Source organism: Saccopteryx bilineata, chromosome 2, assembly GCF_036850765.1.
Source record: "Saccopteryx bilineata isolate mSacBil1 chromosome 2, mSacBil1_pri_phased_curated, whole genome shotgun sequence".
NCBI lineage: Eukaryota > Metazoa > Chordata > Mammalia > Chiroptera > Emballonuridae > Saccopteryx > Saccopteryx bilineata.
This window is the reverse complement of record NC_089491.1, coordinates 34,507,904-34,534,794: the sequence shown is the minus strand read 5'-3', so window position 1 is coordinate 34,534,794 and position 26,891 is coordinate 34,507,904. Positions and strand designations below refer to the sequence as shown.

The 26,891-nt window shown below is 44.5% G+C and overlaps 1 protein-coding gene across 1 annotated transcript in view; it reads right to left on the bottom strand.

Moving 5' to 3' along the window:
• GABBR2 (gamma-aminobutyric acid type B receptor subunit 2) overlaps window positions 1-26,891 on the bottom strand; it is a 394,966-nt gene that overhangs the window by 42,108 nt on the left and 325,967 nt on the right. The window contains exon 13 of the mRNA XM_066256664.1: window positions 25,923-26,045. Within this exon, the coding sequence (XP_066112761.1) occupies window positions 25,923-26,045 (123 nt within the window). The remainder of the gene's footprint in view (window positions 1-25,922; window positions 26,046-26,891) is intronic.

Sequence of the window (26,891 nt, the reverse complement as noted above, 5' to 3'; positions counted from 1 at the left end):
AAATTGAATAAAATTCACACAACGAAATTCACCATTTTCACTACTTACAAGTGTACAATCAATGGTAACATTAACATTAACAACACGGTTCAACCGTTACCATTATCTAATTCCACATTATTATTATTATTTTTTTGTATTTTTCTGAAGCTGGAAACGGGGAGAGACAGTCAGACAGACTCCCACATGCGCCCGACCGGGATCCACCCGGCACGCCCACCAGGGGGCAATGCTCTGCCCCTCCGGGGCGTCGCTCTGTTGCAACCAGAGCCACTCTAGCGCCTGGGGCAGAGGCCAAGGAGCCATCCCCAGCGCCCGGGCCATCTTTGTTCCAATGGAGCCTCGCTGCGGAAGGGGAAGAGAGAGACAGAGAGGAAGGAGAGGGGGAGGAGTGGAGAAGCAGATGGGCGCTTCTCCTGTGTACCCTGGCCGGGAATCGAACCCGGGACTCCTCCACGCCAGGCCGATGCTCTACCGCTGAGCCAACCGGCCAGGGCTAATTCCACATTATTTTTATCGCATCAGAAAGAAACCCCATTCCTCTTAGTAGTCACTCCCCATTCCCTTTCCCCAGCCCCTAATTTACTTTCTGTCTCCATAGATTTGCCTGTTCTGGACATTGCATATAGACAGAATCATACAGTAGGCAGCCTCTTGGTGTCTGGCTTCTTTCACTGGACACAATGTTTTTAAGTTTCATCTATGTTGTAGCATGTATTGTTACATCATTCTTCTTTATGGCTGACTCATGTTCTGTTGTCCAACTAGACCACATTTTGTTTATCCATCATTGGTTGATAGATGTTTTGGTTGTTTTCACTTCTTTGGCTATTGTGAATAGTGCTACCATGAGCTTGTGTACACATTTCCATTTCCTGAGTGTGGACCCAGGTGTGGAACTGCTAGGTTATATGGTAACTGTTTAATTTTTGGAGGAACTTCTGGACTATTTTGCATAACTCTTGTTACAGAGAGAGAGAGAGAGAGAGACAGAGAGAGGGACAGATAAGGACAGACAGACAAGAAGGAAGAGAGATGAGAAGCATCAGGTCTTCGTTGAGGCACCTTAGTTGTTCATTGATTGCTTTCTCATATGTGCTTTGACCAGGGGGCTACAGCAGACCGAGTGATCCCTTGCTCAAGCCAGCGACCTTGTGTTCAAGCTGGTGAGCTGTGCTCAGACCAGATGAGGCCGTGCTCAAACCGGTGACCTCGGGGTTTCGAACCTGGATCCTCTGTGTCCCAGTCCAACGCTCTATCCACTGTGCCACCACCTGGTCAGGCTTATTATTATTATTATTATTATTTTTAACTATCTAAATCCTAATGGTTCTTTCAAGACTTGTGGGAGAAAAGTCTGCCCCCCCCTTTTTTTGTGAAACATTTCTCAAGACAGGATGACTAGCCATCTCCTAGGTTGACCCATAGGTTGGGGCTGGACTATGCCAGATCTCACTGTAAGGTCGGTGGATAATGGGGGATGGTCACGTGGGGAACTCAGAGCCACGAACTTTGGCTAGGACCGCCCACAACCAAGCGCGCCAAAGGAGGCTTCACAGGAACTGTTTGGAAAAAAGCGACCGTCTGCCAGCCAGTGGGATTTCACCACATCATGTTAGCTCGAATTCCCTAGAGGGACCCCTTTAAATATCTCCCACGCGGTTTAATCTGTGTAACTTCCCTGGCCTCCATCTTACCTCGGGGCCAGGGAACCTTGCCGGGCAGGATGTGCTGTACTCAATAAAGCTGTTTACTATTCCACACTTTGTGGCTTCGAGCCCTCTTCCTTCCTTCTCGGCAGGGAAAAATACCTTACACTCACCACCTGCATGCACTGATATTGTCAATGAACACATCTGTCCCCCTGTTCTGGGAGAGTCCCAAGACCAAGGGTTCTCTTTCCAATCACTGTGGCCCCAGCATCTGGCACACGGTGAATGCCCAGCAAATGTGGCTTTGGTAAATGAATGAAATGGCACATGTCTCTAATGGTTTAAGGCAGTGGTCCCCAAACTTTTTTGGGCCACGGACCGGTTTAATGTCAGAAAATATTTTCAACGAACCAGCCCTTAGGGTGGGACGGATAAATGTATCACATGACCAAGACAAGCGTCAAGAGTGAGTCTTAGACCAGGGGTCCCCAAACTTTTTACACACGGGGCCAGTTCACTGTCCCTCAGACCGTTGGAGGGCTGGACTATAAAAAAAACTATGAACAAATCCCTATGCACACTGCACATATCTTATTTTAAAGTAAAAAAACAAAACGGGAACAAATACAATATTTAAATTAAAGAACAAGTAAATTTAAATCAACAAACTGACCAGTATTTCAATGGGAACTATGCTTCTCTCACTGACCACCGATGAAAGAGGTGCCCCTTCCAGAAGTGCGGTGGGGGCCGGATAAATGGCCTCAGGGGGCCACATGTGGCCCGCGGGCTGTAGTTTGGGGACCCCTGTCTTAGACGGATGTAACAGAGGGAATCTGGTCATTTTTTAAAAATAAAACATCGTTCAGACTTAAATATAAATAAAACGAAAATAATGTAAGTTATTTATTTTTTTTCTGCGGACCGGTACCAAATGGCCCACAGACCGGTACCGGTCTGCGGCCCGGGGGTTGGGGACCACTGGTCTAAGGTACAGCTAAGCCTCAGGAGGGCTTCTTCACGTCAGAGGGCGGGCTGTGCTGAGAGCGTCCTGGACCTGGAAGTGAAGGCATCTGTGTAGCGCAGAGGGTATGGACGCATGAGAAGGCAGAGACGAGGGGGTGGGAGTCTGCATGCACGGACACAGTGCAACCACACTGGCTTAAGTTCAGAGACTGCCTTGGAATGAGCCAAATGAGACTCACCCAACTGGCTTATGCCAGAAGGGGAAAGTAAGGACAATAAATGTGGACGAAAAAGTAAGTTTAAGATGTCAGATCACAGACAGGTGCCTGACATAATACAGTAATAGGCCTCATGCTGGGGTAGAGCTCCACTAATTATCAATCAATTTCCCACTCATTATTTCATTTGAGAGTCCAGCATGTAGCACGGAAGGAACATACATGGCATTGGAGAGCAGCCAGCCTGGCTTAGAGCCTCTGAGCCCCACTGGTTACCTGTGTGGTCCAGAGCCCATCACTGGACTCCATGCACCTCCAAGTGCTCACCTGAAAAATGGGAATAGAACTTTCTCTGCTCTGGGCAACTGTGAGGATTAATACGTGGAGTCGGTGGAAGTGCATTGGAAGGTGTAACCCTACCATACACCCAGCATTGCTCCTCAAGACCTTCCTGGGAGGCTGGCAAGGTAGTTATGTTACTTTCCTATGGAGTCAGAAGTTCTGAGTCAGGGAGTGGGGACAAAAGTCCCAATGATTGGCCTCCTGTGTGTCAGGCTTAGTGCTAGGCACTTGAACATGTTATCCCACCTAATGCTCATGGTAGGCCTGTGAGAGAGGAATGGATATTTCCTAATGGGCCCTGGGGTTCAGAGAGGGTGAGTCGCTCACCCAAGGTCACATAGCTAGGAGGTGGCAGAATGCAGACCAAAACCTTGGATCTTAGTGTTTACGACTATCCCATCATTCTTCCAAAGCTTACAGTGCAGGAGCCTGGCTGGTGAACGCATTCCATTTCCTTGGCACGGGAACGCATTCCCAGAAGCCTGCCATATATTGTGAATAATTGGTATGAACGTGCACTCTCTCGTCAGCTGGCTTCCTGTCTCCTGGAAGACGCAGATAAGAAAGAAAGAGATGAGCGGACACAGGAAAATCCTCCACACTGCTGGCAGAAATCACTCCAGCCCTGAGTTGCCATTCTTGATTTAATTCTCTGAGCCTTCTGTGTCTGACTCACGTAAGAAAATGACTTCTTCGGTGAAATATTAAATGCCACATGTGGATGTCCACAGTCTCATTCTGGCAGCTCCGGCGATAATGGCTCAGAGGAGTGGGGTCTGCTGCTTGTGTCTGAGACTCAGATTCAGTTCCCCTGAGGTTCCTGAGCCAGGACCACACTGGGCTAGGCTCGGGGGGTCCAGTGACAAGAAGTCATATACAAGAAAATAGCAAGATAAGGGCCTAGCTCTGAGAGGGCTCAGAAGCAGGATGGCCAAGGGCCAGATAATAAATGATGCTTCATGTAATAGCTAGCATCCATTGAGCACCTTTGACACACTGGGCACAGGGTAAGTTCTTCACAGGCAATGTCCCTTCTAATCCTCCAAAGTCCAGTGAGGTGGGTATTATTCATATCTAGACCCATATTATGGATGAAGAAATTTTGACCCTCAGAAGTGAAGTCATTCACTGTATTAGTTTTCTGAGGTTGGTATAACAAATTTCCTCAAACTGGTTGGCTTAAAACAATGTAAACTTATTCTTGCATATTTCTGGAAGCCAGGAGCCTGAAATCAAGGTGTCACAGGACTGTGCTCCCTCTGATGGCTCTAGAGGTGAATCTTGTATCCCGTCTAGTTTCTGGTGGCTGCAGGCACTCCTTGGCTTGTGGCTGCATCACTCTGATCTTTGCTTCCATCATGTGATCACCCTTCTCCTTTGTGTCTGTGTATTCTCTTCTTCTGTTTCTTATAAGGATACTTGTCATTAGATTGAGGGCCAATGAGGTAATCCAGGATGATTTCACCTTAAGATCTTAAATTGTATCTGCAAAAACTCTTTTTCTGGGAGGTCTGGGTTGAGAAGGTAAGGCACTCGGAACAGTGCTAACACAGAGTATGAATGCAACAAAAGCTGTTGCTATTATTTCCTTTTCTCTTGTTATTACCAAGACCACACCAGCTTTGTTGAAATCCTGAATGTAGCCTGAGCAGACCTGCTACTGCAGGTGAGGCTGGACTGGGCACCATGCTCTCAGATACAATTTACTGGGTTTGAATATCTGCTCGCTAGTGCTTCACTCTTATACAACACCAATAGTAATCACAGATGTGAAAGAGGTTTAAACATTTATGAGGGAACAGCACGCTTAATGGAGGCTAATAATTTTGAAAGCATCAATGAAGAGAATGTTTCTTTAAAACAAAACCAAGTAAAACACAGGTTTGATGTGGAAAGAAGCAGGAAGTACGAACAGGCCAACAAACTGATCCCAGCTGAATCGATCCTCAGTTATCTGATACCACATGGCCTGGCTGGGGACAGTTCCGACGTGTAGCAAGGTCATCTCAGGCCTGTCAGTTCACCTCTCCAGCCTGAGTTTCCTCCTCTCTCAAGTAGGGATGTCAAGGTGTTTTGTAAACTGTGCATGCTGTAGAAATGTGAGGCCCTTTTATTATTACAGTGTGTGTTTGCCAACTGTTCAGTACCAACACCCACATGGGGTAGCCTTGGGGTCAGGGTCCCAGGCTGGAGAAGGGCAGGGGAGTGGCGGTCTGGGCGCTGAGAATCGGGCAGCCCCAGAGATGACGCCGCTGTCTCCTAAGCTCTGAGGAGGGCCCCGAGGTTGTGTCTCAGTGTCCTCTGAACTGAGCTGAGCATCTTTTGGTCGCATTTGGTCGACCATCCTATGTCCAAGTCAAAACACCTCAGTGTTTGAATTTGAATCCACTGTCACTTTAGGGAGAAACGGCAATGTCAGGGAATAACGAACATCCCACCAAGTGGCTGGTGGTTCCGTTTCAGAGCCACCGTGGGTGCTGAGGCGTTGGCCGCGCCGTGGTTCCCTGGCCCTCGGCGGTTTCTGCCGGGCAGCAGTGTCAGCCCACCTGACGGTCCGGCCTGGCGCTGCTCACCCCCTGCCTCTCACCTGCAAGGACCAGGGCTGCGGAAACAGAAACCCCGGAGCTCTTCCTCCTTTCTTATTCCACCGGGGAAGCAGTTGTTCAAATGATAATTTAAGGATTTTCAGAGAAACAGGAGATGGGAAGGGTGCACCTTCCCAGGTGGCCCTCCCTCTGAGTGTGCCCGTCATTTGTCCCCATCACGTTTTCCAGCTGGAGGTTCGGTTGGTAGCACACCATGTGGACTTCAGGTTTCTTGGATTCAGGCTTTTCTCTTCCTACCTTTTAGCCTTAAATGTATTGCCCTGAGTCTGTTTCTAACGTTGGTGTCCAAAGTGCAGTCCTGGGCCTTCCCTAGAGATTGGTGAAGGTCCGCTCCAGAAAGTTCCAACCCTGGCTGCACACTAGAATCCGGGGCAACCTCTAAAAAATCCCAATGTCCAGGCCTCTTCCCAAACCAATTAAATCTGTGTGTGTGTGTGTGTGTGTGTGTGTGTGCGTGTGTGTGTCCTGAGTACCAGTATTTTTAAAAAGCTCTATTCTGGGTGCTGCAGCCAGGATTAAGAACCACAAATCCAGACCATCTTTAAAATTATTGAAAAATCTTCCTCTCTTTAAAATATTACTTAATTTTCTTTACAGATTCAACATAGTCACCCGATAATTTAAGCCAGCTACTGGGCAACTGCATCACCTGGTCAGAAGTTGTCAATGCTGACAAGAAGCATGACATGGAAGCTTGTTCACTTGTCCATCCATCCATCTATACATACACACATACATGCATTCCTTTGCTCATCATTCACTTGTCCATTCAAACAACATAGACTAAGCACCTACTACGTTCCTGCCGGACCCTCTGCGAGGCCATGGAGAGGAAGCAGCGAGCAGAAAGGACAAGGCCCCTATTCCAGGTGTCCCACCCTCTAGGGGAGGAAGACAGAGAACAGGTGAGGGTATGAGGGATAAAGGACCTGACGGGGAAACAGGCCGAGGGGAGACAGGATGGGAAAGGTCAGTTAAGACTTGTTCATATTGTTAACATAGCAATTCTTCCTCGACCGATCTACAAATTCAGTGCAACCCCTAGGAAGATCCCAATGCCACTTTTGCAGACATAAAAAAATTGATCCTATAATTCATCTGGAATCTTCAGGGACCCTGAATAGCCACAACAATATTGAAAAAGAACTTAGTTGGAGGACACACATTTCCCGATTTCAAAGCTTACTGTGAGCTACAGTCATCAAGACGGTGTGGGTTGGCATAAGGATAGGCATATGGATTGATGGGACTGAATTGGGAGGCCAGAAAGAAACCATACATCAGTGCTCAACTGATTTTCAATAGGTGTGAGAAGAGTATTCAATGAGGAAAGAATATTCTTTTTAACAAATGGTGCTTGGGAAACTACATATCCATATGCAAAGGAATTAATTTGTACCACTACTTTACACCATACACAAAATTTAACTAAAGATACATCAAACACCTAAATATAAGAGCTAATATTTATAACTCAGAAGAGAACCCAAGTGTAATAAATCTTCCTAACTTAGGTCAGGTAATGGTTACTTTGCTATGATACTTAAAGCACAAACAACGAAAGAAAAAAACATATAAATTGAATTTCATCAAAATTATTTTTTGTGTGTGTGTCAGAGGATACTATTGAGAAAGTAAAAAGATAATTCAGAATGGGACAAAATATTTGCACATGATACACCTGCCAAGGGTCTAGTATACAGAATGTATAAAGAACTCTTACAACCCAATGACAAAAAGACAAAGAATTCAATTAAAAACAGGCAAAGGACTTAAAAAGACATTTCTCTGCCCTGGCTCAGTAGGTTAGAACATCATCCTCATAAGCCAAGATTACGGGTTTGATCCCTGGTCAGGGCACATACAAGAATAACCAATGAATGCATAAATAAATGGAACAACAAATCAATGTTTTTCTCTCTTGTTCTCCCTCTAAAATCAATAAATAAATTTAAAAAAGGAAAAAGACATTTCTTCAAAGATGATATACAAATGGCCAATAAGCACATGAAAAGATGATTCACATCATTTGTCATTTGATAGTCATTCTCATTAAGACCACAATCAGATGCCACCTCACCAGATACCAATCTGATACAGGATGGCTCTAATCAAAAAGGCAGATAAAAAGTGTTGGTGACAATGCGGAGTCACTGGAACTCTCATGTGTTGCTGGCAGGAATGCAAAATGGTGCAGCCGCTGGGCACCACTTAGGACTGTCCAGTAGTTGCTAAAAATGTCGAACGGAGTTACCACCACATCGCCCAGCAGTTCTACATCTGTGGATATACTCAAGAGGATGGAAAACATATTCACACAAAACCCTGCACATGAATGCTCACAGCAGAATTATTAATAGTAGTGGAATTCAAAAAGTAAAAACAACCCCAAAATATCCATCAACTGATGAATGGATAAACAGAATGTGATATATCTGTATAAAGGAATACTCTTCAGCCACAAAAAGGAATGAAGTACTGATACATGCTATTGATACAATGCAGAGGCATAAAGTAGAGTTGTGGTTGCCAGGGGCTGAAAGAAAGGAGAAATGGGAATTCTTGGGTAAAAAAACAGGGTTTCTTTTAGGGGTGATAGAAATTTTACAGAATGAGATAGTGCGGATGGCTGCACAACCTTATGAATGTACTGAAAACCACTGTATGTACATTTTAAAATGGAATTTTATGGTATATAAATTATATATATATATATATATATATAAATTATATATATATATATATATATATATATATATATATATATATATATATAAAGATTCCTCTGCCATGTGAGAATGGCTTGGGAGGGGCAATGAGTGGGAGCAGGGAGCCTGCTTAGAAATTTTTGGTAACAATAATAATAAGCAACAACTCAGTGGCTTAAACGTGAAAGGTTGTTTATCCTCATCATACCTCTCCTCCATTGTGTGCCAACTGTAGCTTTAGCTCACGGTGCCCTCAGATGACGAGACATGGTGATGCTTTGGACCTCAGGGGTAGCAGTGGAAATGGGCAGAAGTGATGGGTTTGGATAGGATTTGGCAGTAGGGTCTGCAAGACTAAGACAGAACACAGAGAACACCCCATTGATCTAATGAGGTGGCTTTAAGGCTAGATTCATTCAAGTATTGAACTAGTATTACTTACTGAGTGTGCCAGGCACTTTCTCAGGTGCTAGGGATACAGCAGTAACTAAAACACAACCATCCCTCTTCCTGTGTTCTCATGAAGCTTAATTTCTAGTGGCTTGGGCAGTGTCTGTGATGGTAATAGGAAACTGGATGGACTTTACTATATATAGTAGCCAGTATGGCTGGACATCAACACCTGCTTCCCCTCTGGGCATATTGTAGGACTGCTCTTCCCTGCCCCACTGAACTCATGCATGGAGGATTAACACATTCTGGCCAATAAAAAACGAGTGGAGTGACATGTAACACTTTGGAGTGGAAACTTTAAAGGTCAGTGAACACTTTGCCACGCACTCTTTCCTTCTGCCACAAAAACCATCCTAGAAGGTGCCCCACCAGCTACATCCTGCAGTTAGCATGCTATGGGGGCAAGTTACAATTATGGGGGACCCTCTGTGGACAAATATTACAATGAATAAAGAACCTTCATTTCAATCCACTGAGTTGCTCTTCTTTTGTTGTTACCATAGCAAAACCTAGCACACCCTGACTAATCTATGTTCTCTCACTTTTTCACCCTCTAGAGCAGTGGTCCCCAATCTTCTTTGGGCCACAGACTGGTTTAATGTCAGAAAATATTTTCATGGACCGGCCTTTAGGGTGGGACAAATAAATGTATCATGTGACCGAGACAAGCATCAATAGTGAGCCTTAGATGGATGTAACAGAGGGAATCTGGTCATTTTTTAAAAATAAAACATCAGCCCTGGCGGGTTGGCCCAGCGGTAGAGTGTCGGCCTGGCGTGCAGGAGTCCCGGGTTTGATTCCTGGCCAGGCACACAGGAGAAGCGCCCATCTGCTTCTCCACCCCCCCTCCCTTCTTCTCTGTCTCTCTCTTCCCTTCCGCAGCCAAGGCTCCATAGGAGCAAAGATGGCCCGGGCCCTGGGGATGGCTCCATGGCCTCTGCCTCAGGTGCTAGAATGGCTCTGGTCACACAGAGCAAGGCCCCAGATGGGCAGAGCATCGCCTCCTGGTGGGCATGCCGGGTGGATCCTGGTCTGGGCTCATGCGGGAGTTTGTCTGACTGCCTCCCCGTTTCCAGCTTCGGAAAAATGTAAAAATAAATCGTTCAAACTTAAATATAAATAAAACTGAAATAATGTAAGTTATTTATTCTTTCTCTGCGGACCGGTACCAAATGGCCCACGGCCCGGTACCGGTCCACGGCCCGGGGGTTGGGGACCACTGCTCTATAGGACATTAAATCCAAACTCAATCCTAGCTCACACTTTAGAAAAGTAAAGCCAAGTACCTCAGCACAGTAACTCAAACTGAAAACCAAGAGTCTGCAGGCACGTGCCATGGAGAAGATGCCGTTGGTAAGAGCCCACTCGGTGTGAGTCCAAACTTGCCTGTTAGACTGTGGTCCTTAAGGAAGCCTGGGCACAGCAGCCCCATAAATAAAAGGAGTGCCTGGGACGCACCATTTACAAAGAGGCAGTTTGGTTGGAATTTCCTTGCGAAGAGAGGGAAGGTCTCTGTGGGTGCCATAGCCTGTGTTTCTGCTGATATGAATGTGTAGAAAATTGTCAGCATTTAAACACTGTGCTCAAGAGCTGGAATGGCTTTACCAAGACACACCATGGTCAGAAGATGCCAGGATCACAGACAGTTTCCCAGCCGTCTGGCCCATGGACTTGAGGATGTCTAGTAAACAGCACATCCCCTGGAGAGCACCAGGCAGGTGAGACCAGTCTCCCACGTCAGTGCTGTCCCTTGGTGCCCATGTGGTGCTGTGTCTTTTGTTTTCTGTCCTGAGTGGCCTCTGGGGCCCAAGTGCTTCCTAAAGGCACAAGAGATGCCAACAAAGAACACGAAATAAAATTCCGCCACTCACCTAAGATGACAAGATGTGAGGTGTTCCAGAAATACGGCCTGGCTGGTGCAGCCCTTCTGTCCAAACACGGGCCCACAGTGCTCCCTGCAGCCCGGGCTGAGCCAGGACCCCTGCCAGAAGGCGAATGCCTGTGGACATCCTTAAGATGTCTCTCTAGCATTTCCTTCCAATTAAATCTCACCTACCGTTCTCATTTTAATAACTTAATCTGGAATTTACATCTTGCTCCCTCTCCCAAAGGGCCTGAGGCAGCGCACAGTCAAAGCCCAAACACACAGGACAATTAGAGAAATAAAGACAAACGATCAGTGGAAGAGATAATCTCCCAGGAACCTGTGATAAAATGGTCATTGCCCAGAGTGTTGAATTTGGCTCCAACTTTCTGGCAGCCAAGGTTAAAAGAAAATAGAGTGGCTTATTCAGGTACCACGGCCTGTCTGATCGAAGGAAGGAAGTAGACACAGGTTTCTGGGCAGAGCACTGCCTATTTCCTGAGGCTAAATTCCTCTAGGATTATCCTGTGGACCTTTATCTCAGGGGCACTAAGTCACAAACCAAACAACAGTTCTTCATAGAAGATGCTGAATCATTCTTCAATTGGCAGCTTTAGCCTCATAAGAGGGCCCTTGATAAAAGGTGAGGGTGTAATATTAAATTAAATTGCAACTCGGCAAAGACATTTCTTGGAGAATCCAGCTTAATGGGCCCAGAGAGATGGGTTGAAGTTGGACATACGGTGGCATGGGGAGAGAGTTCCAGGTAGAAGGAACAATTTCTTCAATAAATATTTACCGAGCCAGGCCCTGCCAGTGGGTGCTGGGGACACACAGATGACCTTGGCCTCTGAGGACGTCATGGACTAGGGGGCCAGGTGCACAGACAGATAATTACCAGCAGTGTGACCAGATGAGAAGGCAGACAGGGTGAGGTGGGAGCCTAGACAGAGGCATCCAAGGGAGCCTGCAGACCCAAAGTCTCCTGGAGAAGATGCTTTTGAGCCACCTCTTGAAAGTCAAGTAGAGCTTTTTTTTTTTTTTTACATGAAGATGGCATACTGGGGCAGGAAGGTGGGTGTTCTGGGTAGAGAGGACGATACAGGCAAAGGCACAGAGTGAGGGAGAGGGTGACGCTGTGAGGTGCAGGAGCTCAGGACAGCGGAACGCTAGGAATGAGGAGGGGCCGAGAGATGAGGCTGCGAAGGGAAACAGGGCAGATCCTCGAGGGCCTCCCAACCCGCTGAGTGAGGCTTCCCCCTCTAGCAGATGGGAAGAACTTTAAACCTGAGAAGGATATGATTGGAGTTTTAAATGACGCAGCCCTTTTCCAGAGAGTAGGTAGTCAGGCCAACTGGGGCAGCCTCAGAGCAGACCCATCACAGGTCCTCGTGGAGCCCTGCTACGTCCTGCCTAGAACTTGCTCTGCGTCTGGCTGGGGCCCCAGCCAGGCCATCCAGGACCCCACGGGTGACTATGAATGACAAGGCCTTGGCCCACTGTCCAGGACTGGCAGTGCTGACCCACTGAAGCTGGGGGCCACCAGGCTGCCTGAGAGCAGCCCACAGAGCAGAGTGGGTCCTGATCTTCAGCACTTGTGTCACGCTGGCCATTCTGATGGCTTCTTACTTCAAATGAACAGTGTTAAGACAGGGTTTGGACAAACTTTGTGAACATACCAGATGTTTCCAGGAAATTGTTGGCTTTAGGATTTTTTTTAGAGGAACTATAGAGGGAGGTAGAAGATAAGAGTTAAACTTATTTAAAATTCTATGTATTTGTCTCTTCCAATATCTGTTTCCATAGAAACAACTGGAATAAGCCACCAGTTTCAAAGCCAAGTGTAGTCCATGACTTCCAAAGCCCCCATTTGCTTCCATAAAAAAACAACAACAAAAAAGATGATAAAAGCATGGCATGTGGAGGGAAGTTTGAGACACTCCTCTGTCCCAGACTGCCCTTAACTTGATTACTGCCCAAATGGCCAGAAAGCCACAGAACCCAGAGTGCAGGGAATTCTTTATGCAGGCTGCTTGGTAGCCTGTGGGGACAGCCTCCTGCCATTTTTGTAAGTGAACACCACACATATGGCTCCCGTGGGTGACCGCACTGCACATAATCCCATCTCTTTTGCAGCCTGCCTGGGAAGCAGATGGGGGAAGGCTTCCGGGAGTGAAGGCAGCCTCAGAGTAATGCCTCAGTGGCTGCCCTGTGCCTCTCTTTGGTGTACAATGTTCAGTGACCTTGAGTGTTGTCCGCCATTTTTTCTCTGTTTCAAAACCATTTCAGAATGGTCAAGTAGAAGTGTGGGTGGTGGCCTGGTACAGAAGGAAGGCTTGGGAAAAAATAAATCACACTTCTACTTAGATTCACAGGCTGTCTTCACACCATCAGAAGGTACTGTTTTTACCTTTGGGGACATTAACTCAAATTATTTTCCTTATAAGACAAATGGGTGTGTGTGAATGCACACACACACACAGTGTCAGTTCTTGGTTTTCATTTTACTTGATCTAAAATAAGCATTTGACACACATCATCAAAAACTTTCTCCTTGAAACACTTTCTTTATTTGGTTTCTAAGACACCAACTCTCCTTATCTCTGTGTCTCTTATTACAGGTCTTTGCTGTTTCCCTACTGCCTCCTTGATCTTCGAGCACTGGTGTGACTGAGGGTGTGTCCATGGTCCCCTTCTCCACAACCCCCACCCCAGGAGCTCTCGCCCAAGGCTTTCGATCTCACCTCTGTGTTGACTGCATCCAAGTTCCCATCTCCAGCCCACACCTCTCCCTGAACTCCAGACCTGTACGTGCAACGGCTACCTACTCACCATCGCCACTGTAGAGTAGGTGTTCAAAAGAGGCGAATTTTTTCCTTTTTTCCAAAAATACGAATTATATTTTAAAACATTTTAACATACTTGGCAGATTTATCCACACCTGCTATATCTGAAATGCAGAAACAGCCGATCTTCCCACCAGACTCCGTACAGCAGAGGCTGAGATGCAACGAAGGAGCACTGAGCATGAGCCAGGGGCCAATCCATGGGTGGGGCACCCACCAGTCCTCGCCTTCGTTTAGAGCATTTGTCTTTGGAGACTTCTTCCTTCTTCAAATTTCCCCTCTGCATGGACAGCTCTCTCTCCCATGGCCCCACCCATGGAAGGCTCTCTCTCTCTCCTGGCTACCCTCTTCTGATCACCACTTTAAAGTCCCCTTCCCTGGTTTCTCTTCCTGTTCCCATTACCACTCAGTGGTCCCTAGGGCTCCAGTCAGGATATCTTCACTTCTTACTGTACCACTCTCTGGGTGACCACACTCATTCCCTCAGCTCCATTTTCAACATGCTAACTGCCCCTCCCCCTAAATCTTTATCTACTGGACCAACTGCTCCCCTGTGCTCTAGGACCCTGCATCCAATCTCCCAAGCCCCTCTGCTCAGAAATGAACCGCCCATGACCCCTCCCAAACCCACTCCTCATTCTATACCCTGCCTCAGTGAATCTACCAACCAGAGATCTGGGCATTGCCCTTTGTTGCCTCCCTGTGCTCACCTCTCGGAGTCAATAAATCATCAAGCCCTGTCATACTGGCTTACTTAATAGCTCTCAAATCCATCTACTTCTTTGTGTTCCCGTTGCAACTGCCCTGCTTTAAGTTGCCATCAGCTCCTGCTAGGATTACTGTAAAAACCACCTCTGAGCCATCTCTGGGCCTCCAGCCTCACCCTCCATCTGTTCTCACTCTGCAGCCAGAGCAGATCGGATCCTGTCACCTCCCTGATTAATTGTCTCTAATTGTGAAGTTTTAACTTCTCTGCTTAGCACACAAAGTTCCTAATAATCTGGCTCTGCCTGCATCATTTTCTTTTTCTGTTACCTCCCCAAAGACACCCTTAGCTTTGGCCAGAAGAACTATTACATATGTAACCTTTAAGAAAACAAAGATGCATTAACTTCAAGGTTTACAGTGAAATTTGATGCTTTCCCCTCTCACCACTCCTATTCAATACTGTACTGGGAGTCCTAGCTAATACAAAAATAGGAAAAGAAAGGAAATAAAAGGTATACAGATTGGGAAGGAAGAAATAAGTTCTTTTGCAGGTGACATGATTATCTATGTAGATAGTCCCAAAGAATCAACAAAACCCGTCCTGGAGCTAATAAGCAATTAGAACAAGGTTGAAGAACACAAGCTTAATATATAAACTCAATTGCTTTCTTATATACTGGAAATGAGCAATTGGAATTTGAATTTAAAAACACAATACCATTTATATTAGCACTAAAATCAAAGTTACTTGGGCATAAATCTAACAAAATATGTATAAAATCTATATAAAGAAATCTACAAAACTCTGATGAAAAAAATCAAAGTAGATCTATATAAGTGGAAAGATATTCCATGTTCATGGACAGGAAGAGTCAATGTTGTTAATATGTCCATTCTTCCCAGCTTGGTCTATTGAGATTCAATGCAATCCTGATCAAAGAGCAAGTTACTTTGTAGATATCAACAAAAGGAAAAGACCCAGAATAGCTAATATAATATTAAAGAACAAAATCAAAGAACTTTGACACTATTTAACTTTAAGACTTACTATAATACTTAGTAATGAAGACAGTGTGGTATTGGAGATTCCAAGATGGCCACGGAGTAGGCAGACATTACAACATCCACCTCCCAGGACCAAATTTGGATTACAACTTAATTTAAGAACAATCATCGTGAAAAACCAAATTTGGATAAAATGAAGAGGACTTGACTATAACCAAGGATCACAGAAGAAACCACACTGAGTCTGGTAGGAAGTGCGGAGACACAATGGGGCTGCCCCGTTCTCAGGAGCTGGGGGCAATGGAGTGCCCAGAAGGACTCTCACTGCAGGGAGAGGAACCCTGAGATGTGGGGGGCCTCAGCCCTAGGCTCGGAGCCCCAGCTTGGAGCCCAAGTGACTAGAATAGGCAACTAGACAGCATTGAGTGGTGAAAAGAGCAGGGTTTCTGTCTGCAGGAGGGAGATAGCTTTCAGAATGGCAGATTCAGCCTTAAAGGACACGAGAGCTGAGAGGACTGGAGTTGCATGAGGAAAGTGTAAAGTTGGATGGAGGCACAGGGAGCGACACGGTGACAGTAATCAGAACACCTGCACTGAGTCATTCTCCAGAGAAAAAGTGGACATATACAGGGAAAGAGCTATCCCTTTGTTCTGCACCAGTCTGGGAAAAGGCAGCTTCCCCACACCCAGAAACCTCTCCATATCTAGTCAGGGGAAAAGCTCGTAAAGAAAGGTGAAGAAGCAAGGGAGTGGGTCCGTGACTTAGGTTTCCAGTGAGACCCAAGCTACACCCCCCCCTACACTGCTGAGAATGTGCCCCACCCCCAGAAAGGCAGTGGCAGCAGGCAGGCCACACCGCTGAGACTCAGAGGCCACACCCACCGCACTCCTGTGGCAACACCCTACTAAAGTTGGTATAAAAAAAAAAAATCTGAATAGAGTGACAACTGGGACCAAAGAGCAAGCCACGCCCACTGCCCCCACACTAATCCCTGGAGTTCCCTGCTGGGCCCAGTGAGTACCTAGCAATTAGAGGCAGCAGAAAGAGAAAATCAGAGGAATTCAGACTTTCTTGTGGCTCACCTTGTTGGGGAGAAATAAAATTCAGGTACCCAGCAGAGGCTGAGGGATTAGGTCCTGGAGTAGGGGCCACATTCCCTGTACTGAGCTACAGCCCAAGAGACCCCTGAAGTAGAGGGTCCCACTAACGTTGTATTCCCAACCTCAGCTGCCCTAACCCAACAAGCTTGCAATCTGTACAGGGGTAGGTTAGGTGAGGCCAGTCAGGCCCACACTATAGTCTTTCAACAGAGGACTCTGGAAAGACAAGGCAGCTGCAAGAGGAGCTGGAACGGCTGAAAAGTAGAGGCAAATCTCTCAGAGTTTGCAGCTTGTATGGAGCTGCTGACAGCTCTAAGCAGGAGGAAGCTGATCTTTATAGACAGGTTGGCCCCTCCCACGCTACCCAGGCACAGAAAACCACCCATGCAAACAGTAAAAAGAGCAGTAACTGATGACAGGTAGCCCACAACAGATTACAAACAACAGATGATGCCAACCCAAGGAGATCTAGAACAAATACAACTAATAGCTGGAAGCAGAAAACTTAAACCCTAGACTCAGCTATCTATTTAAACAGCACACCCAAAGGAGGAGTCTATACACAGAAAAAATGGGAAGACAGAGAAATGACTCAAATGAATCAACAAGAGAAATCCCCAGAAAAAGAACTGAATGAGATGGAAGTAACCAAATTACCAGATGCAAAGTTTAAAATAATGATTGTTAGGATGCTCAAAGATCTTAGAGCAACAATGAATGGACATAATGAGCACCTAAATAAAGAGATAGCAAGCATCAAAAAGGACATTGAAATCATAAAAAAGAATCAGTCAGAAATGACAAATACAATATCAGAAATGAAGACTATACTAGAAGGAATTAAAAGCAGGCTGGATGAAGCAGAGGATCGAATCAGTGATTTAGAGGACAAGAAAAATGAAAGCAAGAAAGCAGAGCAGCAAAAAGAAAAGAGGCTCAAAAAGTCTGAGGAAACTCTAAGAGAGCTCTGTGACAACATGAAGAGAAACAACATCTGCATCATAGGGGTTCTTGAAGAAAAAGAGAAAGAACAAGGGATAGAGAACCTGATTGGAGAAATCATAGCTGAAAACTTCCCTAAATTGATGAAGGAAAAGTCACACAAGTTCAAGAAGCACAGAGTCCCATTAAAGAGGAACCCAGAGACCTACACCAAGACACATCATAATCAAAATAACAAAATAGACTTTAAAACAAAAACTATAGTAAGGGATAAAGAGGGTCACTACATAATGATAAAGGGAGCAATCCAACAGGAAGATATAATCATTATAAATATCTATGTGCTTAATATAGGAGCATCTAAATATATAAAGCAGATATTGATGGACATAAAGGGCGAGATCAACAGCAATACTATAATAATAGGGGGTTTTAATGGATAGATCCTCAAGACAAAAAAATTAATAAAGAAACCACAGCCTTAAATGACACATTAAATCAACTGGATTTAATAGATATCTTCAGAACCTTTCACTCTAAAGCAGCAGAATATACATTCTTTTCAAGTGCTCATGGTACATTCTCTAGGATAGACCACATGTTAGGACACAAAAAGAGTCACAATAAATTTAAGAATATTGAAATCATACCAAGCATCTTCTCTGACCACAATGGCACGAAATTAGAAATTAACTACAATAGAAAACCTGAAAAACATGCAAACACTTGGAGACTAAATAGCATGTTATTAAATAACAAATGGGTTAACAATGAGATCAAGGAAGAAATCAAAAATTTCCTTGAAACAAATGAAAATGAACAGACAACTCAAAATTTATGGGACACAGCAAAAGCAGTCCTGAGAGGGAAGTTCACAGCATTACAGGCATAACTTAAGAAGCAGGAAAAAGCTCAAATAAACAACTTAACCCTGCATCTAAAAGAACTAGAAAAAGAACAGCAAGTAAAGCCCAGAGGAAGCAGAAGGAAGGAAATAATAAAGATCAGAGCGGAAATAAATGACATAGAGGCTAAAAAAAAAAAAAAATACAGAGGATCAATGAAACCAAGAGTGTGTTCTTTGAAAAGGTAAACAAGATTGATGAACCTTTAACCAGACTCACCAAGAAAAAAGGAGAGAGGACTCAAATAAATAAAATTAGAAACAAGGGTGGAGAAGTAACAATTGTCATAGAAGAAATACAAAGGATTGTAAGAAAATATTACAAAGAACTGTATGCCAAAAAATTAGACAATCTAGATGAAATGGACACATTCCTTGAAACATATAATCTTTCAAAAATCAATTTGCAAGAATCAGAAAACCTAAACAGACCGATTACAACAAATGAGATTGAAACAGTTATAAAAAAAAACAACTCCCAACAAACAAAAGTCCTGGGCCAGATGGCTTCAGAGGTGAATTTTACCAAATATTCAAAGAAGAACTAACTCCTATCCTTCTCAAGCTATTTCAAAAAATTCAAGACGAGGGAAGACTTCCAAGCTCCTTTTATGAGGCAAGCATAATTCCCATTCCAAAACCAGGCAAGGACACTATAAAGGAAGAAACCTATAGGCTAATATACCTGATGAACTTAGATGCTAAAATTCTCAACAAAATATTAGCAAACTGGATCCAGCAATACATAAAAAAAATCATACATTATGATCAAGTGGAATTTAATCTGGGGAGGCAAGGCTAGTACAATATTTGTAAATCAATCAATATGATTCACCACATAAATAAAAGGAAGGAGAAAAATCACATGATAATATCAATAGATGAAGAAAAAACATTTGATAAAATCCAGCACCCATTTATGATCAAAACTCTCAGCAAAGTGGGAATACAGGGAACATACCTCAACATGATAAAGGCCATCTATGACAAACCCACAGCCAACATCATACTCAATGGGCAAAAATTAAAAGCAATCCGCTTAAGATCAGGAACAAGGCAGGGGTGCCCCCTTTCACCACTCTTATTCAACATAGTTCTGGAAGTCCTAGCACAGCAATCAGACAACAAAAAGAAATAAAAGGCATCCAAATTGGAAAAGAAGAAGTAAAACAATCATTATTTGCTAATGATATGATACTATACATAGAAAACCCTAAAATCTCAGTCAAAAATCTACTGGGCCTGATAAATGAATTCAGCAAGGTGGCAGGATATAAAATCAATATTCAGAAATCAGTGGCATTTTTATACACCAACAATGAACTGTCTGAAAGAGAAATTAAGGAAACAATTCCCTTCATTAATGCAACAACAACAAAAAATAAAGTACCTAAAAGTAAATTTAACCAAGGAAGTTCAAGGCTTATACTCAGAAAATTATAAAACAATGACAAAAGAAATCAAGGAAGATACAAACAAGTGGAAGCATTTATCATGTTCATGGATAGGAAGAATAAACATCATTAAAGTGTCTACACTACCCAAAGCAATCTATAAACTCAATACAAGTCCTATTAAAATACCAATGGCATATTTCTCAGATATAGAACAAATATTCCAAAAATTTATATGGAACTACAAAAGAGCGCGAATAGCCTCAGCAATCTTGAAAAAGAAGAATAAAGTGGGGGGTATTACACTCCCTGATATCAAGTTATACTACAAGGCATTGTACTCAAAACAGCTTGGTACTGGCATAAGAACAGGCATATAGATCAATGGAACAGAATAGAGAACCTAAAAATAAACCCATGCCTCTATGGTAAATTGATATTTGACAAAGGAGGTAAGAGCATACAACGGAGTAAAGACAGTCTCTTTAACAAATGGTGTTGGGAAAACTGGACAGGTATATGCAAAAAATTGAAACTAGGCCACCAACTTACACCATTCACAAAAATAAACTCAAAATGGATAAAAGACTTAAATGTAAGTCGTGAAACCATAAGCATCTTGGAAGAAAACATAGCAGTAGGCTCTCTGACATCTCTCGCAGCAATATATTTGCTGATTTATCTCTAAGGGCAAGTGAAATAAAGGGCAGGATGAACAAATGGGACTATATCAAACTAAAAAGATTTTTCACAGCTAAAGACACGATGAACAAAATAAAAAGACAAACCACACAATGGAAGAACATATTCGCCAATATGTCTGATAAGGAGTTAATAATCAAAATTTATAAAGAACTTGTTAAACTCAACAACAGGAAGGTAAGCAATCCAATAAAAAAATGGGCAAAAGAACTGAATAGACTCTTCTCCAAAGAAGACATACAGATGGCCAATAGGCATGTGAAAAAATGCTCAACATCACTAATCATCAGAGAAATACAAATTAAAACCACAATGAGATACCACCTCACACCTGTCAGAATGGCGCTCATTAACAAATCAACACACAATAAGTGCTGGTGAAGGTGTGGAGAAAAGGGAACCCTCCTGCACTGCTGGTGGGAATGCAGACTGGTGCAGCCACTGTGGAAAACAGTATGGAGTTTTATGAAAAAATTAAAAACGGATCTGCCATTTGACCCAGCTGTCCCACTTTTAGGAATATATCCTAATACCAAATCACTGATTCAAAAGAAGACATGCACACTCATGTTTATTGCAGCATTGTTTACAATAGCCAAGTTCTGGAAACAGCCCAAGTGCCCATCAGTGGATGAGTGGATTAAAAAGCTGTGGTACATATATACAATGGAATACTACACTGCTGTGAAAAAGGAAATCTTACCTTTTGAGACAACATGGATGGATCTGGAGACTATTATGCTAAGTGAAATAAGCCAGGCAGAGAAATAAAAATATCATATGACCCCATTCATATGAGAAATCTAATGAACAATGTGAATTAAGGAATGAAATAGAGGCAGAGGTGGGGTCAAAGGGAACAGAGGGAAAGGGAAAGAGAGGATGGGATCAGAGAGGGGAAAGGGATTAGTGAAATTATGTATACATAACACAGAGACAAAGAGTGCAGGACAGCAAATCCTGGAGGAAAGAGGGGAGGGTGTTGGGGGAGGGAGCAATGGGGGTATCAAGGGGAACACAGGGGTGGGGGGGGAGAAAGATATATTCGATGGGACACTTGAATCTATGTAAACACAATAAATTAAAATAAAATAAAATAACATCAAGGAGCCCAGAAAGAGGTCCACACAAATATAGTGAATTGATCTCTGACAAAGATGGAAAGGCAATCTAATGGAGAAAGACAGCATCTTCAACAGACAGTGCTGGAACAACTAGGCGTTTATGTACATAAAAACAAATCTAGACGCTGACCTTGCACCTTTCATAAAAATTAACTCAACATGGATTACATAAAGATGATGTGGTACATACCGTATTTTTTGCTCCATAAGACATACTCCCCCCTCCCCCAAAATGGAGGGGAAAATGCCCATGTGTCTTATGGAGCAAAAAATACAGTATTTTATTAAATATTTTAACACACCATTTGGTACGGAATATTTTTTTCTTATTTTCCTCCTTAAAACCCTAGGTGTATCTTATGATCAGGTGCGTCTTATGGAGCGAAAAATACGGTGTATATACACAATGGAATACCACTCAGCCATAGAAATGATGACACACTGCCATTTATGACAACGTGGACGGACCTTGAGGTTATTATACTGGGTGAAATAAGTAAATCAGAAAGAGCTAAGAACTATATGATTTCACACATAGGTGGGATATAAAAATGAGACTCATGGACATAGATAAAAGTACAGTGGTTACCAGGGAAAGGCGGGTGGGGACAGGGGCATAAAGAGGGACAAATATACGGTGATGGAAAATGATCTGACTTTGGGTGATGGGCACACACACAATCTACAGTTCAAATGCTACAAAAATGTTTACCTGAAACCTATATACTCTTATTAATCAGTGTCACCCCATCAAATTTAAATTTCTAAATAAAAAAATACGGGTTAAAAACCAAAATGTAAAATCCTAAACTATAAAACTTCTAGATGATAACAGGAAAAAAAAAATCTAGATGATGTTGAGTTTGGCAATAAATTTTTAGATGCAATACCATAAGCATGATCCATGAAAAAAAGTATTTGATAAGTTGGATTTTATTAAAATAAAAAAAGATTCTGCTCTGCAAAGGACAAAGTTAAGAGAATGGAAAGAGAAAATATGGACTGAGAGAAAATATAGCTGGCAGGTAACAAATGCTAGGTAGATAGTTATTACATAGAAATGCATGAGGCTGTGGCGCTGGAGGCCTCCAGGAGGACTTCAGAATCCAACTTTCGTTCCCTGGACACTTGCATGTACTCTCACTGGGAGAACTGCCCCATGGGTCCTTCCTGTTATTCTCAAACTCTTCTCCCTGTTTCTTTATCACGATCTATGTAATATAACATAATTATGCTTATTTGTCCACGTGTTCACTATGAGCCCCCACTTGCCTGTGGGGCCATGGCTGCTGCGCCCACCTCTGTCTCCCCCGTGGAAGATGGAAGAAGGAAGATGCACGCAGGGGCGTTGGGCTGGCAGTGAGGGAGACGGCTCAGACATCACCCTGTCCCAGAGAAGCTGGTGGTCCAGTGCGGGTGGGTGGGTGGGTGGAGCGGGTCAGGGAAGCACTCGGCACAGAGGAAGCCTGGCAAGTGTCCCCAGAGGGATGTTCAGGATCCTAGGGCCGCAGTGGGGAAGAGCAGGCTTGTCAATCTGGTGGAGGCAAGGAACTCGGGGACACGTCCCCACAGAGGTAACATGGGGGCCTAGGACTGAAGGTTATTTACTTGTCAGAGAAGGTTCCAGAAGGGGGGAAGCATGGGCACAGTCTTGATAATAAAACACAGCGCAAGGCCTGTACCTGGAAGCCTGACGTATTCAGGGTATCCAGAGCACTCTAAGCCGTCTGAGGTGGGTGAGGGAAGAGGGAGCAGACCACAAAGATCTTTGATCACCTCTCCTCCAGTGGATTTTCTATCTCTCTGGGGGGCCTAGGAAAAAGAGCCTCTCGAGGAGAATATAGGACACCTCACCCCCTGGGCACACAGTTCAACCATCATGCTGCGTCTGACAGAGAACACCTGACAGCATAGCACTGGTGGAAAAATGACAATAAACTGACAATAAACCTACGAGCCTGTGGGTCGACAAATCAAAGGGTTCTGCTACCATGGCAACAGAACGACGGGGCAACTCTAACATAAGGGAAAAAGAGGAGCAGGCCAGAAAAGGTTTAGAGAGGAATCTCAGCAGATACTTGGAGAGAAACAGAGTCAGGGCTGGCTCTCCTGCCTGCCTGGGGACGTCTGGATGCCCCGGGCAGGACCTTCTCGTTCCCAGACTCAGTTTCCTCATTTACACAGAGAGGCATTTCCGTGGCCCCTTGCAGGTTCTCAGTTTGAGAACCATTGCCCTGGAAGGTCTGGCAAGGGCTAGGGTTCTGCACACAGAGCTGGAGAGCAGCAGTACTTGTTACAGAAAGCAAGTAAGACGGGTGATAGCAAACCATCACTTAGACAAATCAGACCTCACAAGGCTGATCTTTAAATGGTCCCCAGGGACAGGCTTCCCGGATCCATTTCCAGAGTCCGCTGACTCAGGCTGACTCCAGCCCGATAGCCTCTCCCCCGACAGCTGGAGCCTGGCAACCCCTAGTGGATGCTCAGCCCCCACCTGAACCTTGAAAGGAGGTAGCAGCGCCTGTCTCCTCGCCTGCCCTTGGGCTTAGCACCAAGCCAGCTGGGTGTGGTTTCTGTCCGCCTGTCCCCGCTCCAGGTCCTCCCACAAGCTCTGTTAGACTGGCCTTTCTTCCCTCTCTACATCCTGGGTCCTCAGTCGGCCCATGACTCTAATTTTAGTCTTCATCTGTAGAATGTGGAAACACTTCCCTGCCCTGCCCACTTCACAGATCTGTGGCAAATGACCAAAGATCTATGAAAACCTTTAAAACTGCAAAGTGCTGTGATATGTTGAAAGGCAGGGTAGGGTAGTGGTTGAGAGGGCAGTTAGTGGTATTGCCACTGACCTGCTCCATAATCTTGGGTAAGTTATATAACCTCTCTGGGTTTCTGTTTCCTCATCATTAAAGTGGGATTGCACTTATTCCACAGAGTTACTGTGAGGATTCAGTGAGGTAACACAAGGCTAGCTACCATCACCATCATCATTACTATTATTAGTATGACTGCTTGTGATTATCATCGCCCCAGGCCTGGGGATACAGTTAGCCAGTGGCAGCTGTTCCTCGTGTTGACATCCTGTCTGAATTTCCAAATCCTGGTGGTGAGTGAGGAATTCCCTCGGGAGGGAAGTCCTATAGGACTGCTCTTTTGCCCCCTGTGTAGATAAATGGTGACCAGATATCACCTCTCTTCTGGAAACAGCCTTTGTCTTCAAGCGACCTCAGCTGAGGTCCAGACCCCTTGATCCACGGGCACAGCTAGAGCTGGGACTATCTGGGTTCGCTGGGTCTGCTTCCCCCAGGATGTATATTTAAGGCGATGAGATGGAGCCGCACAGCCCTAAGTCTCCCTCCTAAATCACGCCGTCAGGACCGGCACCCTCAGCCACCGCTCTGATTCCATAATTGTCTTACTGAGCTGAGTAAACGCTGTGTCTGCCTCCAAACCAACGAGGCCAGGCATCTTATTGTCTTGTCCAGAAGGATAAAAATTTCTTCACCCAATGTAAAAAAATGACCCTTTCCTGTTTAGTTTAAGAATTAACACTAAAACCCACAAAAAGAGTTCCCTAAGAATGCAGTGGAAGAACTGGAGAGAATTCCAGTTTTCTCAGCAGAAGATGCTACGCCACGGGGAATCAGCACACAGCACAAACCGTTCAGCTAGTCCCTCCGGCAAAGGCCTATTTACTTGTTCCTAGAGAAAATCAACAAAGATGCTACTTCCTTCCTCTTGAACTTCCCTAATCTAGCGCATCCTAGGAAGATCACTGAGAGAAGGGCAAAGCCGAGTGCAAGGTTATTCCAATATATATTTAACAGTGCTTTTATGTAAGGCTCTTCATTTTAACAATAAATTTCTGGTATCAACTGTGTGAAAAGAAATCTCTTGTTTATCACTTTGAAAATCAAAGGAGCTCTTGGCGTGCTTATTCCCTAGTAGCACTCGTTAGGGAACTTGTCTTAAAGAAGAGAAGAAAAAGGCAATGTAGCTTCTGGACCGAATAGATCAGATACATGGGGATTTCTACTGCGTGTAGAAAATATACTCGTTTAAGTGGTCAACATTTCCCTTTAATTCTGCATGTATCTATATGCCCAGACAAATTCTTTCACCATTTCTCCCCCAGGGGTGAAGACCTTATAGCTGGCCTTCCTGAAATAATGTGTGTCTAAAATGGAGGAAACAAATAGTGGGGGTCCCCGATAGAGAAGGTGGGCCCATGTGGACCTGTGGTGATCTCTCCATGACTACCTCGATTTCTTCCCCGGAAGTGCACCCCGGGCAGTTGAGTGGATGGATGGGCGGGCGGCCTCTGCCCCTCTGTATCTGGTGCCCCGCGCTTACCTCCATGTTATACTTCTTCACCGTCCTTCGCGCTTACCTCCATGCTGTACTTCTCCACCGTCCTTCGCAGGGGGTCTACGGCCTGCCAGCAAATCAGGATGCACAGGTCGATCAGCAGCATGCCCCCGACGATCACCAGCAGTTTCTGGTCCTTGATGATCTGCAGAGAGGGCGACAGCAGAGGCGGGGGTGGGGGGTGAGAGAGCTTTCCGGGTAGAAGCTGAGGGGCTGGGTTGGGGAAGGCACTGAATCGGGTCACCTTCGGTTTGAGAATCTCCAGAGACTATCCATCATCTATAGGGAAATCAGACCAGCTCCTTGCTTGACATTCAAGCTCTTTCCCAAGCGTGGCCTGTGACCCCTTACGCACATACATGCTCTCAGTGAAGCCCCACAGCTCCTTGTCTGAGGCCCTGCTGTGATTTTTCACCTCCCACTCCTTTTTAGGGGCTGGTTCTTTTGTCTGAAACACTCTTTTCTTTCAGTCTGACAAACTCCTAATAATCTTTGACCCAGACAGACCCATTGTCACCTCCTCCATGAAGTCTGCTCTCACTCCCTCATCAGAACTAATTACTCCCATGGCACTGTTCACATACTTAATTATCAGGAGTAGTAATAGTAGTAAGAACAAAATGAATGAACACTAACTCCGTGCTCGCCTCCAGGTGACTGCTCTACAAACTTCATCTCAAATAGAAAGACACACTCTATTATTTCCATTTTATGGATGAAGAAACTGAGGCTAGTGCAGGGTGAAGTAACTTGCTGAGGGTAGTATTACTACGAAGAGGTGAAATCATTTGTACCAAGTTCCTCCTATCTTTAGAACCCATCCTGTCCAATATTTATAGCACTGATCAGACATTATACTAATGTGCCCTCCTCAGTAATCATTTCTTTGTGTACTATCAGTACCTTGCAGGGCCTGGCATGCAGTAGGTAGTTTGATGGATTGAATTGAGATGAAGGAATATAAAAAGAAGAAATATAACTTCCATCCCTC